At 38.1% G+C, this 22,120-nt stretch overlaps 2 protein-coding genes across 7 annotated transcripts in view; both read right to left on the bottom strand.

Annotated features, from left to right (window-relative positions):
• abcb5 (ATP-binding cassette, sub-family B (MDR/TAP), member 5) overlaps positions 1-22,120 on the bottom strand; it is a 151,307-nt gene that overhangs the window by 104,874 nt on the left and 24,313 nt on the right. For 2 of the 6 annotated variants that reach the window (XM_022673981.2, XM_022673982.2), the window contains exons 27-29: positions 21,861-22,067; positions 21,618-21,764; positions 19,875-20,967 (exon numbers count right to left, since the gene is read on the bottom strand). The exons of 3 other annotated variants lie outside the window; for them this stretch is intronic. In XM_022673981.2, coding sequence (XP_022529702.2) covers positions 20,770-20,967; positions 21,618-21,764; positions 21,861-22,067 — 552 coding nt within the window. In that variant the 3' untranslated portion in view covers positions 19,875-20,769. Of the gene's footprint in view, positions 1-19,874; positions 20,968-21,617; positions 21,765-21,860; positions 22,068-22,120 lie in introns of those variants that run through there. One more of the 6 variants, XM_022673983.2, reaches the window with a different exon arrangement.
• On the bottom strand, positions 13,937-16,078 carry LOC125802366 (uncharacterized). The gene is made up of 3 exons (XM_049480227.1): positions 15,901-16,078; positions 15,539-15,615; positions 13,937-15,022 (listed from the first exon to the last, which is right to left on the bottom strand). The coding sequence occupies exon 3, from the start codon at positions 14,913-14,915 to the stop codon at positions 14,049-14,051; it is 867 nt and encodes a 288-aa protein (XP_049336184.1). The 5' UTR covers positions 14,916-15,022; positions 15,539-15,615; positions 15,901-16,078; the 3' UTR covers positions 13,937-14,048.

The following is a 22,120-nucleotide window of genomic DNA, read 5'->3' as shown; positions in this document are numbered from 1 at the left end:
ATATATATATATATATATATATATATATACATACAAGGGTGTAGGAGCGGGTTTGATATTGGGGATGAACCAAAGCCTACCATATAGCATATAGTTTCCTAGAACAACATTTGTGGAATTACTTTTAATCACAAATAATTCATTTTTTCTGTATTCTGTTTATTATTAGTTACATCTAAGTAAAGGTGTCTTTACAACCTAAACAGGTTTAGGTTAGAGGAAGTTATCACCTAATAATATAACAGATTCGATTATTTTATTACTATTATTATTATTATTATTATTATTATTATTTTTATTTTTATTATTACTATGTATTGGTATGTCAATTATGTTGTATATTTACATTTTCTCCACTCATTTTCTTAACACTTTTAATTTTTTCTACTGAGAGCACTTCTTAAGGTGATGTCCTTTTATGAAAAAGAATGCAATTTTACTTTTCATAGAGATTTTTGGCAGTAGTTAGTATAAACGTTAGACGTCAGGACATGTGGTCTTAGTGTGGTGTTACTAAACTACAAATGAACAGAAGTCTATTCTAGAGTTTTGACTCTGCTTTAAAGGCACTTAATAAAGTAAGTGGTGGGATGATGTGTTTAGTACGCTGCCGGATATACATAATGATTAATTTAGGCTCCATAAGGGGGTTAAGGGATTTTAACAGGTAAACTCAGTAAAATGACTGTTTATTAGCTGATCAGCTGGATCTGGTGGAAAACACACAATTTTAGGGCAGAGATCAGGGTTAAGAAACTGCTTTAAACTACCAACATAAAGTACTGTACTGAAATCTGGCTTTCCACTACATCCAGCTTCTAGCAAACTAGTTATCTAAATGAATTGTTCTTTATTATGGCTGACAGTAATCCTGCAATCCTAAATTAATAAATACAACTTAAAAATGAAATAGTGATTAGCTGATCAGTGACATCAGGGCAAGTTGAACATTACATATATACCTTGACTCCCTATTTAGCTAATTCCGAAGTTAAGCTAACTGACTCACACAGCTACAGTTTATTAATCACACAGCTTGAAAAGGCCTCACAATAAAATTGAGCATATATATATATATATATATATATATATATATATATATATATATATATATATATATATATATTTATATTTATTTATTTATTTTTTCCCATTACACAAAGAGTGACTCAAAAGAGAGTGTTTTTGCTGATAAATGTGAACAAATCATGGCTTTGTATGAGTCTAGGGAACAGTCTAGCTTAGGGAACAGTGGTCAGATCAGCAATTTCAGTTGCATATATCAGATGAACACAATGATATTTGAGAAGTAAAAAAGTTTAAAGGATTTACAGAAAGTGAGCAATAATTATTTAAACAAAATTAGACGTGCATAAATTTGGGCATCCAGCAAAAAATTACCTCAATATTTAGTAAATCCTCCTATTGCAAAAATAACAGCCTCTAATCGCTTCCTATAGCTTCCAGTGAGAGTTTGGATTCTGATTGAAGGTATTTTAGATCACTCTTCTTAACAAAACATCTCCAGTTCATTCAGGTTTGATGGTTTCTGAACATGAGTAATATTCAGGTCTGGGGACTGAGATGATCATGTGCTTTAGCATACCTAGTGACGTTTGTGGCGTGAGGTCAGAAAAAAGAGGTCTTCTTCTGCATTAATCTCCCATACAGCCTCTCCTTGTATAAAGTGCACTGAATAGTTAAATGATGCACAGTGACTCCATCTGCAGCAAGATGGTGTTGTAGGTGTTTGAATCTGGTCTGTAGGTTGACTTTGACTGTTCACACCATCCTTCTCCTCTACTTATCTGAGATTTTTCTTGGCCTGCCACTTTAGGCCTTATCTGTGGTCTTCCATTTTCTCACTATGTTCCTCACAGTGGAAACTGACAGCTCCGAGCTTTGTATCTTTCCCCTAAACCATGAAGTCAAACAATCTTTGTTTTCAGGTAATTAAGTTGGCTTGGAAAAGCCAATTTACTGTTCTTCGTAATCTTATTATTATTATTCCACGCTCAAAATTTAATCGACTACTCCTCCTAGGGCTTTTGACGTAGAACCACGAAATTTTGCAGTATCGTAGGACCTATACCCGAATAGGTTGCTTGTGCTTTTTGAAGCGATACATGTACATACAAAGACAAAAATCGGACGGTCTATAGAACTTTCCGAAATTTTTTACGTTTCGTCGATACGTCGTACAGTTTTCGTACAAATGTCGTACGAACTTTTCCCATAGAAATGAATGGGGGGCCCAGAGTTCCATCTCACACACGAGCAGCTCTGCGCACGGAACCCCTTCTCTCCCCTGCTCCTCCAGTACTGTGAGTGTATGGAGGAGCTGCTGTATGGAGCAGCTATCAGTCAAAAGTTTGGACACCCCGGCACCCCAGCCAGGGTTTAGCAACCACCTATTAACTGCAACCTTAGCAACCACCTGGAAAACGTTAGCAACTGCCTAGCAACCACTTAGCAACCACCTGGAAAACGTTAGCAACTGCCTAGCAACCACTTAGTAACCACCTGGAATACATAAGCAACTTCCTAGCAACCACTTAGCAACCACTTTAGAAATTATAGCAACTGCTTAGCAACCAGTTAGCAACACCTTAGCAACCACCAGGAAAACGTTAGAAACTGCCTAGCAACAGCTTAGCAACCACTTCAGAAATGAAAGCAACTGCCTAGCAACCACTTAGCAACCACCTGGAAAACGATAGCAACTGCCTAGCAACCACTTAGCAACACCTTAACAACCATTAGGAAAACGTTAGCAACTGCCTAGCAACCACTTAGCAACCACTTTAGAAATGATAGCAACTGCCTAGCAACCAGTTAGCAACCACTTAGCAACCACTTTAGAAATGAAAGCAACTGCCTAGCAACCACTTAGCAACACCTTAACAACCACCTGGAAAACATTTGCAACTGCCTAGCAACCACTTAGCAACCACTTTACAAACGATAGCAACTGCCTAGCAACCACTTAACAACACCTTAACAACCACTAGGAAAATGTTAGCAACTGCCTAGCAACCACTAAGCAACCACTTTAGAAACGATAGCAACTGCCTAGCAACCACTAAGCAACACCTTAGCAACCACTAGGAAAACGTTAGCAACCACTTTAGAAACGATAGCAACGGCCTAGCAACCACTTAGCATCCACTTTAGAAACGATAGCAACTGCCTAGCAACCACTTAGCAACACCTTAGCAACCACTAGGAAAACGTTAGCAACTGCCTAGCAACCACTTAGCAACCACTTTAGTAATGATAGCAACTGCCTAGCAACCACTTAGCAACACCTTAGCAACCACTAGGAAAACGTTAGCAACTGCCTAGCAACCACTTTAGAAATTACAGCAACTGCCTAGCAACCACTTAACAACATCTTAGCAACCACCTGGAAAATGTTAGCAACTGCCTAGCCACTTAGCAACCATGTGGAATATGTTAGCAACTGCTTAGCAACTGCTTAGCAACCACTTTAGAAATGACAGCAACCACCTAGCAACCACCTAGCAACCACTTAGCAACCATGTGGAATATGTTAGCAACTGCCTGGCAACTGCTTATCAACACCTAAGCAACCACCTGGAAAACATTAGCAACTGCCTAGCAAACGCTTAGCAACCACTTTAGAAATTATCACAACTACCTAGCAACCACTTAGCAACCATTATGACTTTTCAACGTTATTAGCGTACTTTTCCAAGCCAACTTAAAGTTCGTTCACAAACTTTGCCTTTTCTAGTTTGAGTTGTAGTTGTTTTGAGGCTCCCATGTTGTCACTCTTCAGAAAAGATGCAAAGAGGAGAAAAACTTGCAATTGGTCACCTTAACCCTCATAACCTCATAATTGGATTCACCTGTGTATGTGGGTCAAGGGTCAATGAGCTTAATGAGCAAACTAATTTTGTGTTTCAATTATTAGTGCTAAAGGTACACACTTTCTGTAAATCCTATAAACTTAATTTCAAATACCACCTCAAATATCACTGTGTTCATCAGTTCTATGATATATTTAACTAAAATTGCTGATCTGAACAACCAATGATTTATAAAGAAAAAAACATGGAAATAATTAGGGGTGGCAAAACCTTTTCATACCACTGTATTTGTATGAGGGGATACTCTCAATCTGTGCTGCCTCACATTCATTCCAGTTCAGAACAATACACCAAGCTGTAGAGAATTATAAAACAGCCCAGGAAGGTGTAGAAAACCAACACACTTGTTTCTAAATGGGAGATCAAATTCAGAATTTAGACCCTCCAAGTTCCTCCAAGCAAGGTTAAGAACCACAGAGAGGAACCAGAACAAAAGTAGAAAGTCATTAAGAGCAGGAGGAAAAACCACAGAGAGGAATGAACACTCAAAAAAAGAAGTTAACAAATATAAATATACAACAATTCTGGGTAAATCTAAAAGATTGAAACATATAAACAAATGAGAAAACTAGCCTTCACATCCTAGACATCACACCTGAGCCAAGGTACACATCCTTAAATAACCACAATAGTAAATGCCAAATACAAACAGATGTTAGAAAGTCAAAATTATGAGTTACTATCTTCATCTGACCATGAGCCTGGACGTGATCACTGCGTTCATATTTGTTTTTTCACAGCTTTCCAATCTTGAGAGGTGAACTGTAGCCTGACTGACCCGTGGTAACCTGTAAACCCTAAACACATACTCAAACATAGCGTCTGCTGTTTCCCATGCATGTGTTTATTGGTACCTGTCTACATGTTTTCGAAAAAAAATTCCCTTTTTCAGCTGTTTATCCTGATATGGGAATAGATTTTGTATCTATCTCCTGAAAAACACACCATAATCCCCCCTCCACCAAACTTTACACTTGGCACAATGCAGCCAGATAAGTACCACCAAATCCAGATTCATCTATTGGATTTCCAGATAGAGAAGGTGCTTTACACCATCATAAGGCTTGGATCAAGCTGCTTAGTCATGGAAACCCATTCCATTAAGCTCTCTACATTACTAATCTGAAACTACATGAAGGTTGGAGGTTTGTAGTGACTCTGCTGAAAGTTGAAGATCTCTGTGCAGTATGTTCCTCAGCATCAGCTGACTTTGCTTTTGTTCCCAATCACTTACACTGTGTTATAATATCACTGACAGTTGGCTGTGGAATATTTTGTAGTAAGGTAAATTCACAACTGGACTTGTTGCACAGGTGCTGCATCCAATCACTGTACCACACTGTAGTTCACTGAGCTCCTGAAAGAGTACTATTCTTTCAATAATGTTAGGTGATTATTTTAGTTCACTGATTTGGATGGATGAGTGAATATTGTTGGAGATGTGTAATTCAACAGAAATACATGATAGCAGGACTTCAGCAGGACATGCTCTAAAGTAATATAAGAACACTAGTGATGTGTTCATGTTTTCACTGATTTATCTATGGAACAATCTGATACACGGAGAACACAAGGGAACATTTTTAACCAGAGCTGTGAAAATTTGGTTCCAGTTTGTTACAGTTGAGAAGTACAGAATCTGTGCTCTGTGATCATTTCACTCAGTTAACTTTGGTCAATCTGTACCATCTTTACACTGAGAACACAGGGGGAACATCTTTAACCAGAGCACTGGGAACAGTAGCACCTAATCGTACCAATGGTGTTATATTTGATAATGTAATTTTATTTAAATATGTTAATTTAACTAACCCGTTTATTTATCTAATTTTCAACCTGGCATTACATACTTTGGTTTAATAAGCATGAGTTTCAATATATTATATATTCACTAAGTTAGGTGTGCTACTTGCCCCTTGTATTTTCAGTATAGGAAGAGGCCTGTTGCAACAGGACAGGCAAATTGCAACAGCAATTGCCTGGGGCCCTGAGATTGGCTGGTTATGAATTGAATTGATATTTGTAGCTGCGCTCTGTCTGAACTCAATTTCGCATGCTATAAAAAAAGACAAGGTACAGTGCATTTGGCCTTAGTCTTGGTCAAACAACAATATGATGGTTATAGTGTGTTTTATACCATTATACCGCTTGGTTGTTTGAACTAAACATGATATAACGTTATATATTATAACTTTATTAAAAATGTGAGGTTCTGTGTCTAAGAGGTTCAAGCTTATTGAAAAACTGAATGGGCTTTTCAAAACCTCTCCTTTATCACATTCTGGGGTAAATAAATATGTTTAGAAAACTGTTTTTTTTAGAAAACCTTTTATTCCATGTACATTTTCCTCCTGAAAATCACTGGATCCTGTAAAATTCAAGATCGTTTAAGGATAGTAATCAGAAAAATTATAGCTTTTAGCTAAAGCTCAACTGACATCAGCACAGCTGATCCAAATAAACAACAAACAACTAATTTAAACAGCTGATTCAAATAATCAACTAACCACTAACTAATCAACTAACTATCTGCCCTCGCTGAGGTGAAGTGTGATAAAGCAGGAAAACTAGTTACTCCAGAACCACAGAGCGAATCTCGTGATTCAGAGGATCCACTGATGTTCAGGAGGTAAATGTACACAGAATAAAACAAGCAGGATTCTGAACATATTTATTTACCACAAAATGTGATAGAGTTTTAAAAAGCATGTTGATAGGCGTTATGTCGAATGTCACGTGACTAAACCGGAAAACAGGACTCTTCACTTCCACTTTTCACAGAAGCCGGTAGCAGCAGTGAGAGCTAACAGCAACACGGACTCTACGGTAACCTATTTAGCGTGTTTATAAATTGGTAGTGTTTTATTCGCCTAAATTAACTAATGATAGTGAGAAGATGGCTTTGTCAAGACCAGTAAAGTACCAGATACGGGATAATCCCAACAGTGATTTTTGCTGTGTACCTCAGTGTGCGATGTCAGGAAAGTTCAACTCCTGCGTAAGTTTCCACCACTTTCCAAAGGATGAAACCTTACGAAAGGTATGGATACGGAATGTAAGACGTGAGAATCTGGTGATTAAGAGGACTACGACAGTCTGTAGTAGACATTTCATTGACACAGATGTCATTCCGGGTGGGAGAAGACGCTTAAAAGAGGGTGCAGTGCCCGTGTTGTTTGCCTGGAATAACTACTCTCTGTTGCCAGCCAGGCCCAGTGTTTGGGAGAGAACACAGTGACCAGAGGATGAATTACCTGAAGAGATGGATGTTGAACTGTTGCTTCAGTGCCACGACTATGACGGAAAACCAGAACCATCAGCTTTGGATATGGCTTGTGAGAAAATTGAGGCCCAGCAGCTTGTGATAGAAGAGCTCCGAAAGAGGCTGAACGAGGTTACACTGAAGCAGTCGTTTGGTTTAGAGAGGTTTTCAGCATCAGACGATGATATCAGATTCTATACCAGATAAGTAATAGCCTTTGCAAACCTAGTTTGTTTATCTATAGTGATCCTAATCAAATCAAATCAAATCAAATTTATTTGTATAGCGCTTTTTACAACAGGTGTTGGCACAAAGCAGCTTTACAGAAACATGATTACAGGACAAAGAATCAGGCAAAACATTAAACATAGAATATACATAATACAGAACCCCCAGTGAGCGCGGAGGCAAGGAAAAACTCCCTCAGAGCTGCAGGAGGAGGAAGAAACCTTGGGAGGACCAAGACTCACATTAAAGGGGGGACCATCCTACCACTGGTCAAACGGCTTTTAAATTAAAATTTAAAAAGTCTTTTATACATCCATAAAGGTTTTATGTACTCAGGAGTGTAATAGCGCCACTAATGGCTTGGATGTAATCTGTAGTGGAGAGTAAGATGGTCGATGAGCAGCTGATCTGTGGTGGTGGTGGAGAAGAGCTGACTTCAGAAACTTCCATCAGTCTGGCTGGACAGGAGACGCGAGAGCCTGAGGGTCCAACATCGGTATCGGGTCAGACAGGTGGGCAGTCAGTAACTCGGAGGAAAGCAGAGAGATGGAATTAGTTTTTACTGGATTTATGCAAAACTGAGAATATTAAAACATTATCAGAGTGTGGCAAATGACTCCGGCAGAACTGAATAAAACAGCCTAACTAAAGGCAGAGAGCCAGAAGGTAACATAGACATGGAGGCTCCCTGAAACACTGGCATCCACCCACTCCACCGTCCACAAACCTGAGTGACCGTGTGCAGTGGGAGAACAACAGCACCAGCATCTCAGTTTACCACAATTTCCTCTGTCCATGAACCCCTGAATCTGCAGCCTTATCTAAAGGGAAAAACATTAATTACCAAAAGCTAAACTAAACAAGTAAGTTTTCAGTCTAGACTTAAAGATTGAGACTGTGTCTGAGTCCCGAACATATTCGGGGAGATTATTCCAGAGTTGAGGCGCTTTATAAGAGAAAGCTCTTCCTCCTGCAGAGCTCCTCTGAATTTTAGGAACTACTAATAAACCAGCACCCTGAGATCTGAGTAATCGCGGTGGTTCATAACAGGAGATGAGGTCTTGTAAATACTCAGGAGCGAGTCCGTGTAGGGCTTTATACGTTAACAGGAGAATTTTATAGTCTATGCGGAATTTGACTGGAAGCCAGTGCAGTGCTGATAGTACTGGACTAATATGGTCAAATTTTCTAGTTTTAGTAAGGACCCTGCCTGCAGCATTTTGAACTAGCTGAAGTTTATTTAAGTTACTGCCGGAACATCCAGACAGTAGCGCATTACAATAATCTAGCCTTGAGGTAATAAAGGCATGTACTAATTTTTCTGCGTCATGCGGTGATAGGGCATTTCTTAGCTTGGCAATATTACGGAGGTGTAGAAAAGCTGTTCTAGTAACATTAGATATGTGTTTATCGAATGCTAGATCTGAATCTATGATAACTCCAAGGTTTTTAGCTGCTGAACCAGGGGTGGCTGAGAAGTCAGCCAGATTTAGCATTAAGTCTGATAATTTATTTCTAGCAGCTTTGGGGCCTAATAGGAGAACTTCTGTTTTATCACTATTTAATAGGAGGAAGTTGTGCGACATCCACAATTTCACATCTTTTACACAATCCTCGATTTTCTTTAATCTCACTCTGTCATCAGGTTTGGCTGATATGAAGAGCTGAGTGTCATCTGCACAACAATGAAAATTCACATTGTGTTTTCTAATAACTTTGCCCAGTGGGAGCATATATAATGTAAATAATAACGGTCCTAATATAGAGCCTTGTGGAATTCCATATCTTACCTTGGTATAACTGGAAGACATATAATTTATCCTCACAAACTGATAGCGATCGGTTAAGTACGATTTAAACCATGCTAAGGCAGTTCCGGTTACACCGACCATGTTCTCTAGTCTTTCTAAAAGGATAGTATGATCTATTGTATCAAAGGCTGCGCTCAGATCGAGAAGTACGAGTAGGGAAACACAGCCTTGGTCGGCGGCTATAAGTAGATCGTTTGTTATTCTAACTAAAGCTGTCTCAGTGCTATGATAAGGCCTAAATCCAGATTGAAATTTTTCATAGATCTGGTTTCTTTGCAGGTAAGAGCAAAGTTGTTGGGCTACAGCTTTTTCTAAAATCTTAGAAATAAAGGGTAAGTTTGAAATAGGTCTATAGTTAGACAGTACACTAGGATCAAGATTTGGTTTCTTGATCAGAGGTTTAATTACAGCTGTTTTAAAGGCTTTGGGTACATGGCCCAGGGCGAGCGATGAGTTTACTATCATTAACAGAGGTTTAATTATATCTGGCAGTACCTGTTTTAATAATTTTGTGGGAACAGCATCAAGTGTGCAGGTTGTGCTGTTTGAAGAGGAGATAATTTTCTCTAGTTCTAGCTGTGGAAGTGGGTTAAAGACTTCCAACCTTCAGTAACAGGGTTTTGTTCTAGATCAGCCAGACCAGATGACAGAGAGGATGTAATATTTATCTGTTTAATTTTATCCCGAATGTTTTCAATTTTACTATTGAAGAAGTCCATAAAATCGTTGCTGGTGTAAATGGCTGGAATCTGAGGTTCAGTACCTGCCTGGTTTTTAGTTAATTTGGAAATAACACTAAAGAGAACTCTAGGATTATTTTTATTTATCTCTATCTGTGAGGCCAGATACGCTGAGCGGGCTTTATTTAGTTCTTTTCTATATTTAACAAGACTGTCTTTCCACGCAGAGTGAAACACTTCCAGTTTAGTTGATCGATATTTACGCTCTAAATTTCGTACTAACTGCTTTAAGGTACGAGTTTGATCATTGTACCACGGTGCGAGCTTTTTCTGTCTCTCTATTTTGTGTTTAAGGGGTGCTACAACATCTAAGCTAGAGCGAAAGGTATTTTCTAAACCTTCGGTTAGTTTGTCTAGTTCTACTGGGTCTATAGGAGAATATATTAGAGTTGATAAGTCTGGAAGCTTACCTGTAAATTGTTGGGCTGTAAAAGGCGTAATTGAACGTTTTACAGAGTAGCTAGGGGATGTACGTATATTATGACTGAGATGTAATTTAAATGAAATAAGGTAATGATCTGAAATTGCGGAGGTTTGAGAACGAATATTCGGGTTATCTATGCTCACACCCAGGGTCAAAACTAAATCCAGAGTATGATTACAGTAATGAGTAGGTCCTGTTATATTTTGAACAATACCAACTGAGTCTAAAATTGATGTGAATGCCTTTTTTAATGGATCATCCAATTTTTCGAAATGAATGTTGAAGTCTCCAACTATAATCACTTTATCACTATTTACTGCTAAGTCTGTGACAAGATCACTAAATTCTTTTAAAAATTCTAAATAGGGCCCTGGTGGTCTGTAGATGTTAATTAAAGAAAATGCATTCTTTTTTGTAACTGGATTAATTATACTGGTGTAAAGAAGCTCAAAAGAAGTAAAATTTTCATAGTGTTTCTGATTGCTAACTAAGGTACTTTGGAAAAATATGCAGACCCCACCTCCTCTACCGGACAGTCTCGGATTGTGTATATAATTATAGCCTGCAGGGGTGGCTTCATTTAATGCTACATATTCATTTGGCCTAATCCAGGTTTCTGTCAGACACAGAACATCGAATTTCTGATCAGTTATCATTTCATTCACTAGAACTGCTTTTGAATTCAGAGATCTAATATTAAGTAAACCAATCTTTAGGCTTGAAATGTTAGTACTACAGTCTGAATATGATTGTTTAATATAAGTTAAGTTATTTAGATTTACTGTTTTAGTTTTTTGATGTTTTTGTTTGACTCGGGGGACAGACACAGTCTGAATACATTGGTATCTAGGTAACGTCTCTTTGCAGCTCGCAGACGGTCGGTTAAGCCTCTCTGTCTGCGGCCTGGTCCCGGCTCTGGATTGTCAGCAGCTTCTAATACTACTCTGCCGACTAGCTAAAAGACTATGAGCTATGCTGCATGAAAGTAAGGCAGCACCCTCCCGCGTGGGGTGGACACCATCCCTACCTAAAAGACCAGGCTTGCCCTCAAAGTGTAGCCAGTTATCTATAAAGCCCACATGATTTTCTGCACACCACTTGGACATCCAGCGGTTCAGCGAAGAAAGCCTGCTGTAAGCTTCATCACCACGCCTCATTGGGATGGGGCCAGAGCAGATTACCTCCTCGGACAGCGTCTGGGCCTGTTTAATCACCTCTAGGACTAAATTATTATTCTTTCTTTAATTGATTCATTCTTTAATCAAATTTATATTTTGTGACTAAAAACGTCAGCTCTTTGTGTGGGCAGCCTGATAAAATATTTATGTTAACATTTTATTGTGGCCTGAAATACTAAAGGTACTTTTATAGTCTACTGGTATAGCTTATCAGGGTAAGCATGAATAGGTAATGCCTGGACTTAAAGGTAATATTTTTCTTTAATATTTAGGTTTGCCAGCTACCAGCATTTCCAAGCATTTTGGAGACAGATTGAACCTGCAACAAGAAGAATTGTGCGTGTTGGTACACGGGCACCTACTCTCACCACTACAGCTCCAGACAAGGCTGCTGATCCACCTCGACGACCAGTAAGCATAGTTCATAATTGTAATTTTGTTTAAAACCAGCACCCAGAAAACACTACTTTTATCTAAATAAAAATACAAATTAAAGGGAAACTTTGTAAGATTTTCTTGATTATTCATATATATTATTCTGCGTATTACACCTCAATGGAATGTAACAATTAAAGGGTGTGATTGGAAATAACCACATCCTCACACTCTTATTCTTAATTGTTTTATACCTTTATTTTGATTTTATTTTCTAACTTATTACTTAATAATTTAACTTCATGATCTTTGCTCTCTTTCTAACTGTATCACAATCACATAAGGCCTGTCCTTTTAGGAAACAGGAAGGTCGGAGTGTTTATATATATATATATATATATATATATATATATATATATATATATATATATATATATATATATATATATATTTCTGTAATGCTGAAACTAGTTTTCTAGTAAACTTTAATATATTTTAAATTCTAAACTTTTATGTTTAAGTCCTTTATGTTCTGAGATTGTAATAGTTGCTTAGTGAAACTCAGAGTTCCTGCATCCAGGTTTTACTAAATCATGCTGTGGTAAATTACCCAACACAATGATTCTAAAGTTGTTAATTTACTTATTTAAAAATTATGAATAACCAAGAAAATTCTACATAGAACCACAAGGTTTATTGCCATTACCATCAACACTTTCCCTGTTCATCCTACAGAACCGATGCCTTCCATTAATAGATGAACTGTTCCTGTTCTTGGTGTACCTGTCACTGGGTCTGAAGGAAAAAGATCTGGGTGATCGTTTCAACATACATCAGTCCACTGTCAGCAGAATAATTAAGACTTGGGTAAATTTTTTGTACACCTTATTGGGTGCCATTGGAGTATGGATGTCTCCTGAAGCAATTAGAGCTACAATGCCAAGCGTGTTTGGAAAGTACTCTGACACACAAGTCATAATTGATTGCACAGAGATGAGATGTCAAACACCTTCATCTTTACTCTTACAGAGTGAGCTGTTTTCACAGTACAAATCCCACACTACCCTGAAAGGAATGATTGGTGTGTCACCCCATGGTGCTGTAACATTTGTTTCCTCATTGTTCTCTGGGTCTGTCAGTGATAAAGAACTGTTCAGACAATCTGGCATTATCCCTCTTTTGGATAAGGATATGGCTGTAATGGTGGACAAGGGATTCAGAGTAGATGAACTAGTGCCCTGTAAGTTTATAGACCCCCTTTTCTAAGCAAAAAGTCACAGCTATCTCATGAAGAAGTGCTTGTGACTCAGGACATTGCACGGCTAAGAATTCATGTGGAGAGGGCAATTAGGAGAATCAACGAGAACAAACTGTTTGATACTATTATCCCTCTGACCATTGCAGGCAGTATCAACCAGCTTTTTGCTGTTGCCTGCCTTCTAACAAATTACCAAAACAAGCCACTGGTCAAGGCTTGGGCCAAAGAATCTTAAGTGTTACACTTACTAACCCATATTTTAGTTTTGACAAATTAATTACCATTACATTTTTCATTTCTGTTCCCTGTCTAGATCATCACTGTCTTGTATGTGTCTTTTTCCCTATGTGAATCTAGCATTTGTTTCATGATTTAACTGACCATTAGAAATGCTCCAAAATTACCTTTCAGGTTGACTTCCATTGAAGTTAAGATGTTTTTAAGATGTAAATATGCTATCCTGAAACTAGGCTTGGTTTTGTGTGATAATGTTGTTGTGATCAAATTTATTCAGCTCCCACTGCAAATACGTTCACCATTCACTGACAGGTTAGACACAAATGATGCATCCAAATTTAACAGCTAATGCAGCAAATTACAGTGGGGGTTGAATAAATGTATTGCACCTATAACTGCTCCCCCTCTCTTGTGTATAGAAAACATTGTTTATGTATATGTATATATAATGGTGCATGGACAAAAAAAAAACATGCATACAGTAACGTATACAAAATATGTGTTTTTTTTTGTACAGTTGTCAATTTTTTCATGACAAATAAATTTTTATAAAAAAACAATACATAATCTGCTAAATATACAAAACACGTCTGTAAATACACAATAGCTTTCAAAGTGGTAATGAATCACTTTTCATGTAATTCATTTGGAGCAGGCCAAGTACTTTTGCATGTACACATGAAAGTAAAACTGGTCCACCCTCTCTCTGATTGTTGCTGTAACTTTTGGGTCGACATGAACACGCTGCACAAGCATGTCTTCTTGGGCACAAACCACAAAATCGCACCACTGCAAGCCAGTGATCAGCAGTTGACCCTGGACTTGCCAGAAGTATGAGTGGCTTTCACGAAGAGTCGGTGTGCCATACTGCATTTGAAGGTATTTACAATCCACATAGTTCTTTACATTGGGGCACTTTATCTCCACTAGTCCAAATGGTGGCTGTGCATGTGGATCATAAATCAAGCCATCTGGTGAAGTGCCAAGCCAAGTGGCATCAGGATGTATAATAAGGCCAGAGGATCTGTAATTTACATTTTTCATCCTGCAATACTCCTTTGCTGCCTCAAATTCCAACTCTGTCCCTCGCCTCATGTTTGCAGTTTGCCTGGTTCCTTTTAGGATCCTTTCTGCAAGAGATTCTGCAGAAATTGCTCCCCTCACAAAACATACCTCTCTAAAACGTGAAGAGGTGATCCGAGGCCTACGAAGCTGATGCCACTCCTGGTCTGCTGCCTGCTCTCTTGTTGCCAGCTCAATCTTATTGGCCATGTCCAGTGTGACAGTCAAGCTTTTAAGGAAGAAGTGTTCCTCCTGAGTGCACACGTGCACACACTCTGTTGGTAGAAGCCTGTAGTCACCCAGAGGCAGCGATGGGTAAGATGGAGCATCATGGTGCATCTTGACAGACTTTGTGGGTAAAATGGGCAGTTGGTAAGAGAGCACACTGCCCTTTTGTGCCATGCCAAAAGCTGTCTCCACAAGGGTCTTTTCATCACTAATGCCCATAGTTGCCACAAGAGGTTGTTCTTCGCGATCAAAATCTTTGTATGTCTCCAATCTGTAGCACTGAGAGGTCAAATAGGTCCCCAACCAAGCCCTTGTAGAGTGTACTTCTGTGAATGACAGGTAAATGCAAATATGTTAAAACTGTTGTAGGTTACAGTTTGTTACCTACATATTGTCTACCGTGTACCTGTTTTACAATATCCCCAAAAATTTTACAATAGTGGCTTACCTACATCAGGATGTATACAGTATTGCAAGTTCAACACATCAAAAATAATAATATAATTTTTTACTATTATTATAATTAGGTAAGCCACTGTTTTTGGGGATATTGTCAAAAAGGTTTGTATGGTGTGTTGGAATCAATAGCACTACATGAACTGCCAAATAGAAAAAGTCAAATGTTCAAATGGCTCTGAGGCATCAGCTTTTGACAGGCCGCAGACCCCAATATTTTGATTCCAAATACCTTCACATGCAAAATGGCAATTTGGCTTTACATCTGCTGCCTGCAGAGTGTAGCATGTATAGTAATAATGTCAGTCATACTGCATGAGACCCTGTATACTCTAAAATTCTGTATGGTGCAGTAATTATAGTAATATTAGCTCCTGCTTTTTTACCTGATTCCTCCTTCACTGAGTCGGCTGAGCCTTGGTCTGATCACCACCATTTTATTTATTGGGCCAGGTTTCACCCCCTGACAAAAACACCAACATATAGTTTTACCATAGAGAAATCTAAACTTAAAAGGGACAAGAATAACTGAAAAAACTAACTAGTTAGGCAATGTATGTTACATATGAATGCCTCTGCCTCAATTAAAACAATAAAATCCAATCAAAAATGCTCTCCATCCAAATCTCCATCCCTTTACAAATTGAACACAAGCTTTGACAGATCATGGTTCCAGGTTGTCAGTTGTTCTGTTTTTTAACAACTAAACATAATTATAATCAGAAATAGCAGGCACCTCAACACTTACCGCTGTTCTGGGCTTGTGCCATTGCTGTTCCATCTCAGTGCAGGTGTGGACAGGGGGCACAACCTGTACATTTAGTTCTGAATAGTGTGCAGTTTGGAACAACAAAGCAACTGTGTGGTTACACACTGCAGTGCCAGCAACACATGAACATCTACTTGAAATGAGGATGACTGGGTTTGAATCCCGAAGCACTATCTGTAAAAAAGAATGTACAATATGAACATTGTCTTAAGTGTGGTTGAGCTTTAATTCATCCTATGTTAACAGTGGTCCAACAGATACCACTGATGGGAGTAAGGTTGCTGGGGCACGTTTAGTAATGGCATTAATAATAAAGTACATAACATAAGCTATGATATTTTTTTTCCTCAGATGGACCTGATATATATATATATATATATATATATATATATATATATATATATATATATATATATATATGAAATGATAAGTAGCACTTTCAAATCAACAAATTAAGAGTGAGAATAACAAACCCCAATGACCTCACTATCCTTCTAGAAGTAGACAATGAACTTTGAACAAATGTAAATACATTTACCAAGCGTCTCAGAATAATAGGTATAATAATAGGTATAATAATAGGTATAATAATAGGTCATGCTCATTAGACTGCATTCACTACAGTCAAAAGAACGTGGACATAATAGCTGAATAGTCTACTATTACTCGGAGAGGCTTGATAAATACTGTTCTTGAACTGAACAGGCTTGAAACATTAACTGAACACCCAACCCATCCCTAACGTTACTGTTAAAGTGTGTGGCTTCTCGCTTTTCCTCATAGACCTGTGACAAGCTGCCCTGATGCTGACAGCGTTAGTCAACCTGTCTTTGTTTGATACTGGTGACAAAAATGGACAACTAGCATCACAAGTAAGACATTTGCAAAGTAACTGATACGATTAGTTTCTTCAGGTTAGCATTAACTAGATTTACCGGTTACTTTCTCTATATTTGGGATAACTAGCATCAGCCTAGCTAGCTGGCTAACGTAAGTTACATACCTTCATAGTCGTATATGTACGAGGAAGCGTACAGTTTAAACCCCTTATCCATATTGGTGGCTGGAGTTTTGGAAGTTAGCCAGCATATGCGATGAACATCTGTAATTGATATCTTTGGTAGCTCCTGGAGGCATCGTGTGTAAAACAACGCCATTTTCACTGTATCCTGTACAGCGCCGGAAGCAACGCGGCCCGTTTAACAAAACACGGAAGTGTTTTGCGCATAAGACCTATTTTCCTCATAGGGAAAAAACGCTTAGACATAGAAGCCATACGAGGACTACAGAATGACACAACTTCAGTGGTCTATGCTGCATGCTCCAGAGTGCGTCTCCAGCAGCGAGCAGCATTTTAGGGTGATGGAAAAAACTATTAATGAATTAATATATTATATATTATTATATATTATTATATAAAAGCATATAATATTCATATATTCTCAAAATGTGACCTGGTGATGAAAAACTGTCCAGAAGTGGTCCAAACACAGGGGGGGGTGGGTTATTCAGCAGCCAAGTCACACAGTAATTGGGTCCCTTGACCCAAAAATATAGAGCAAAAAAAGAGCTTTAGTTTTTTTGATGTGGGAAATTTATATTGTTAAAAATATACATTCTTTAATTCTCTGGTGAGTAATTTTTTAAATTTTAGTTATTATTTCTAGTCACAAACAAAAACACTCATCAAGTAGTTCCGGTCATGGCGCATGGATATTTTAACAGCCCCATTTGCTGAAAGGACAAACTGAGGGGGAAAAGGGACGAAAACACAAAAAGGAAAAAAACCTGAATAAGGAGCTGCTGTTTTCCAGGTAAGCTGTACTTTTGTAGTGTCTAGTGAGCATGATAAATTTGGCAATGAAGCAACACATATAACACTGCATATTTTTAACACTGAGAAATTCTGTGAAATGTCAGAGCTAACAGTGCTAACGCTTCAGAGCTAACAGTGCTAACGCTAACTAGCTGTAGCTGTAGCACACTACAGCAGGCACAGGAGCAAAGGAAAGCACAACAGGCACACAAACACTTTAGTAATTTGAAAAATTGACACTTTTTGACTGTTTTAAAACGTTTTTAAAATGTAAAATTATTTAAGTAGCGAAGGTGTATTTTGTTCTGTTTGATTCAGCTAAGCTAAGACCCTTATTTTTCACTATTCTGTAGTTGTGACTTTCCCCAGTTATGTAACAGTAAGGAATGTAAGGAACAGACCACCACCGTTACCTGAAAATGGCAGGTGGGGATTGCTGCATGGGGATGTGAATGGAGTTTTAACATAACATTTATCTTATAAAACGTGTATTAAACAATAAATTACAATTAAGGAACACAATGTTTTTATAATACTAAGTGAAATATATCTCAGTTTGCAACATTAACTGAGGTAATTTAGAGGCTCCGTGCAGCTATGCAGCTTCATAGCGTCGCCTCATATATAAATGAGGTGATGCTATTATATGGAAAATGCCTTAGTACTAGGGGTGTGACGAGACACTAATATCACGAGACAAGACAATACTGGGTTCACGAGAACGAGACAAGATTTAAAAATTACATTTTAAAGAAAACGTCAAAAATGAAAAATGGCTTGAAAACTAGAGTTTTGTTTGACAAAATCATATAACGCAAACTTAACAGACTGGTTTCTCTCACACATTGATTCCATTAGAAATAGAAATAAGAATAAAAAAATAAACATAAAACTTTTCTAGGTCTTATATAGTGCAAACAATAAGTGTGTTTTTTTCTCCTAAATCTCTTGTAATTTAACTATTCATAAACATAACCAGTCATATTAAGACTATGTCTAAGTTAGGAGAGCAAGTATGAGAACTATATTCTGAATGGTTGTAAGAAGGGTAACAAAAGTAATATATGTTAAAATTTAGCTTTTATTAGAACACATTTACAAGTAAGGCTTTTTAGTCTAGGTTTTGGCCCATATCCACTTTGGGTATGAAGACGTTTTACATAGAAGGTGGGGCGGAGCTGTGCCAGTGTCGGGCTAACTGTTAATGAGTCTGTGACATAATTGGGCCAAATATGAAAATGAGTCAAATATCTGGGCCAGATGTAAAGAAATTCAGTGTAGAGCTGTGCCAGTTCAAACCCAAATTCAAATCAGATGTGCAAAACATATCTGTGTCGGTTTGGGCCAAATTTGTCTGCCAGATTTTTTTTTACAGATTTTGTGACTGGTCTGGGCCTGAGTAAGTTTGCTATCAGGGGAACTGACACGGTTGGGTGAAAAAATATATATATGTATTATGTATGAAATTTACCAGTCAGGATGTAAGGAGCAGTAAAGCCACTCCTTTACAACGTTAAACAGACTGGAGCAGTATTAGCATAAGCCGCTAGCCACACTAAGTACTAGCTCTTTCATCGTTTAGAGGTATCCTGCTGCTAACCTATGCTAGCACTGCTGAAGCTAACCACACTAGGTGACAGCTCTTTCACCTTTCAAAGGCCTGTGTTTATCATGTTAAAACAAGCAATGTGGGATGAAGCGCTAGCCAAAATCACGATGTCAGCCGGCATTAGCCACTAACCACGGCTAGCGGTAGTGGAAATCTGGAAAACTAAGCTTACTGAAAAAAAAATAGAAGCATTTTATTCACCCAAATAAACAGTTTTCAGGAGAAAAATCTGTGTAGATTAACATCCAGAACTTATTTGACTTTGAAAGAAAATGTTTTTTTTTAAGAATTACAGATTTTATTACTTAGCTTAGCTTTACCTAACTTAGTTACCCCACCACCACCCATTGGCGAGAGCCGCTGAATTAGAAGGAAAACATGGCGACACCTCTGTTTCTTACTAGTGTCGCATAAATCACCTTATAATCCGATGGGTCATATGTATGAAAATATACCAGAAAATAGACGTATTGATAACGCACCTTATAATCTGGTGCACCTTATAGTGCAAAAAAACAGGTAGGAGAATTCATATTATACTTTTATTCTATTATATATAGACAATTATAGACTTTTGTATGTGTAGTACATTGTGAAGAAATAATACACTGTACAAAATCCCAACACTTTCATGACTGTAAAATATCACTTTTAATGAAAAAATAGAGATAAAAGACTTTTTTAATCTGTGAAGTGAAATTATTGTTACAGCAGCATAAATGCAAGTCAATGAATACAAGGTAAAATCAGGTAGAAAAGGCTGAGATAAAAATACTTAAATATAGTAAAACTTTAGAAAATAGCGTGTTTTTAAGTGTGACACATTCAGAGGTCCTATGGAGTCCATAACTCAAATGGCCAAACCTATTGAGGGAGCACAAGGGGGGCTTCCTCAATACAAGGCAGGTGCTGTTAATATTATATACATACATTAAAACAATAACTTCCTAAATCCAAAAGGATGTTCAAACTGCACAAAAAGTTGGTTATAAAAAGGTTGTAATATACAACAGAATGAGTAATAAACTGTACATCTACATTTACAGATTGTGATGTTTCATAGTCTTACTAAATAATATCATACAGTGATGGATACAGAACAAATGCATCAAGTTAAGCTAAGGAATCATGAAATATGTAAACGACAACAAACAGTTGAGGTCACTTTGAACAAAAAGCACATTGTCATTGCATGGAAATGTGGTTATATGGGTATTTAGGATGTACATGTTGGATAAACTGAGCTAAAATTTGTTATGTGCTATATCTAAATTAACAACAGATATCTTGAATTCTATGTGTTGTGTTGAAACATTGAAAAAAATAAGCGTAGAATGATAGCTTATAGTCCATTGGTATATTGTAGAACTTTGTGCGTAAACCAGCAATAATGTCCTAAACATTAAGAGTAGCAGAAGGACAGTTAGTGGGACACTTGTGCATTGACGAGAGCGTAGTACGCCCCATGTTTAGCCATTAGCTCGCTGTGCATGCCCTGCTCCACCACCTGGCCATTCTGAATGACTGCAATGATGTCTGCGTTCTGGACGGTGGTCAGTCGGTGGGCGATGACGATGCAGGTTCGTCCTTGTCGAGCGTCGTCCAGAGCTTTCTGAACAATCTGGAACAGAGCAGAAAGAGAGGACACACTTATGAGCACTTTGTTAAATAAAACTGTATTAGCCTTGTCTGTGCTCCGCCCACAAATATTATTAATTCATTGCACAGCAACCATTATACAGCAACCCTGAAAAAAAAAACATTACCATAGCTTTTTAACATTAGGGAATCTTTACGATTAAGATTAATGGTAAAGTGTGACCATAGCTAGTTATCTGTAAGCATCATTAGAAATTCCACCACAGTAACTTAAGCTAATGCGACAGTAGCTAGTGCTGTCAAATACAAGGTTCTCTGGAGTAATGGAGCTCTGCCCTGTACCTTTGAGTATAGCTATATCTGTATCGGGTGCTTGAAGCTTGTTGGATATTAAAAATGGCACCTCATGGCAAAGAACTCTAAACATTTACTTGTTAGGAAACCAACTTCTAACTGATAATATGAGCATATAATTGCTTAATTGATTGATGGTTTGTCAGTCACCCCTATGTTATAGACTTTTTGCCACTCAGTTTGACTAAGGGGAAAATTACAGCAAAAACCTGACATCAGTGCATACCCCCTGCATAACTACACTTGATTAAGAGGAAATGATGGAGGAACAAGTGAAAAAACATTATCTAAGATTAACTCTATAGGCCTCTCACTAACCTTCTCACTCTCGGTGTCCAGGGCTGACGTTGCTTCATCCAGCAGCAGAACTTTAGGGTTGCGGACCAGAGCTCGCGCAATGGCTATCCTCTGTTTCTGCCCTCCAGACAACTGAGTTCCTTTATCCCCCACACGTGTGTTGTATCTCTGAAAGAACATGCAGATGCCATTATGGGTGTTAGCTGCAGATAATATTTAAGATATGTACTTATTAATAACATACAATAAGAAACCCTCTTTTACCTCAGGCAGGTTCAGAATAAACTCATGAATGTTGGCGTTTTTAGCAGCCTCCTCAACCTCTTCCTGGCTGACCACTCGACTGTTGTCTCCATACTGGATATTCTCAGTAATGGTGCAATCAAACAGGATGGGCTCCTGAGACACCAGGCCCAGCTGAGAGCGCAGCCAGGCGAGGTTCAGCATTCGAGTGTCCATTCCATCAGCAAACTGAGAAAGAACAACCATGTGCAACAAGGCAAGTAAGAGCAACATACATGAGC

The sequence above is a fragment of the Astyanax mexicanus genome, chromosome 6, assembly GCF_023375975.1.
Source record: "Astyanax mexicanus isolate ESR-SI-001 chromosome 6, AstMex3_surface, whole genome shotgun sequence".
Classification (NCBI taxonomy): domain Eukaryota; kingdom Metazoa; phylum Chordata; class Actinopteri; order Characiformes; family Acestrorhamphidae; genus Astyanax; species Astyanax mexicanus.
This window is presented reverse-complemented; position numbering and strand designations above follow the sequence as displayed.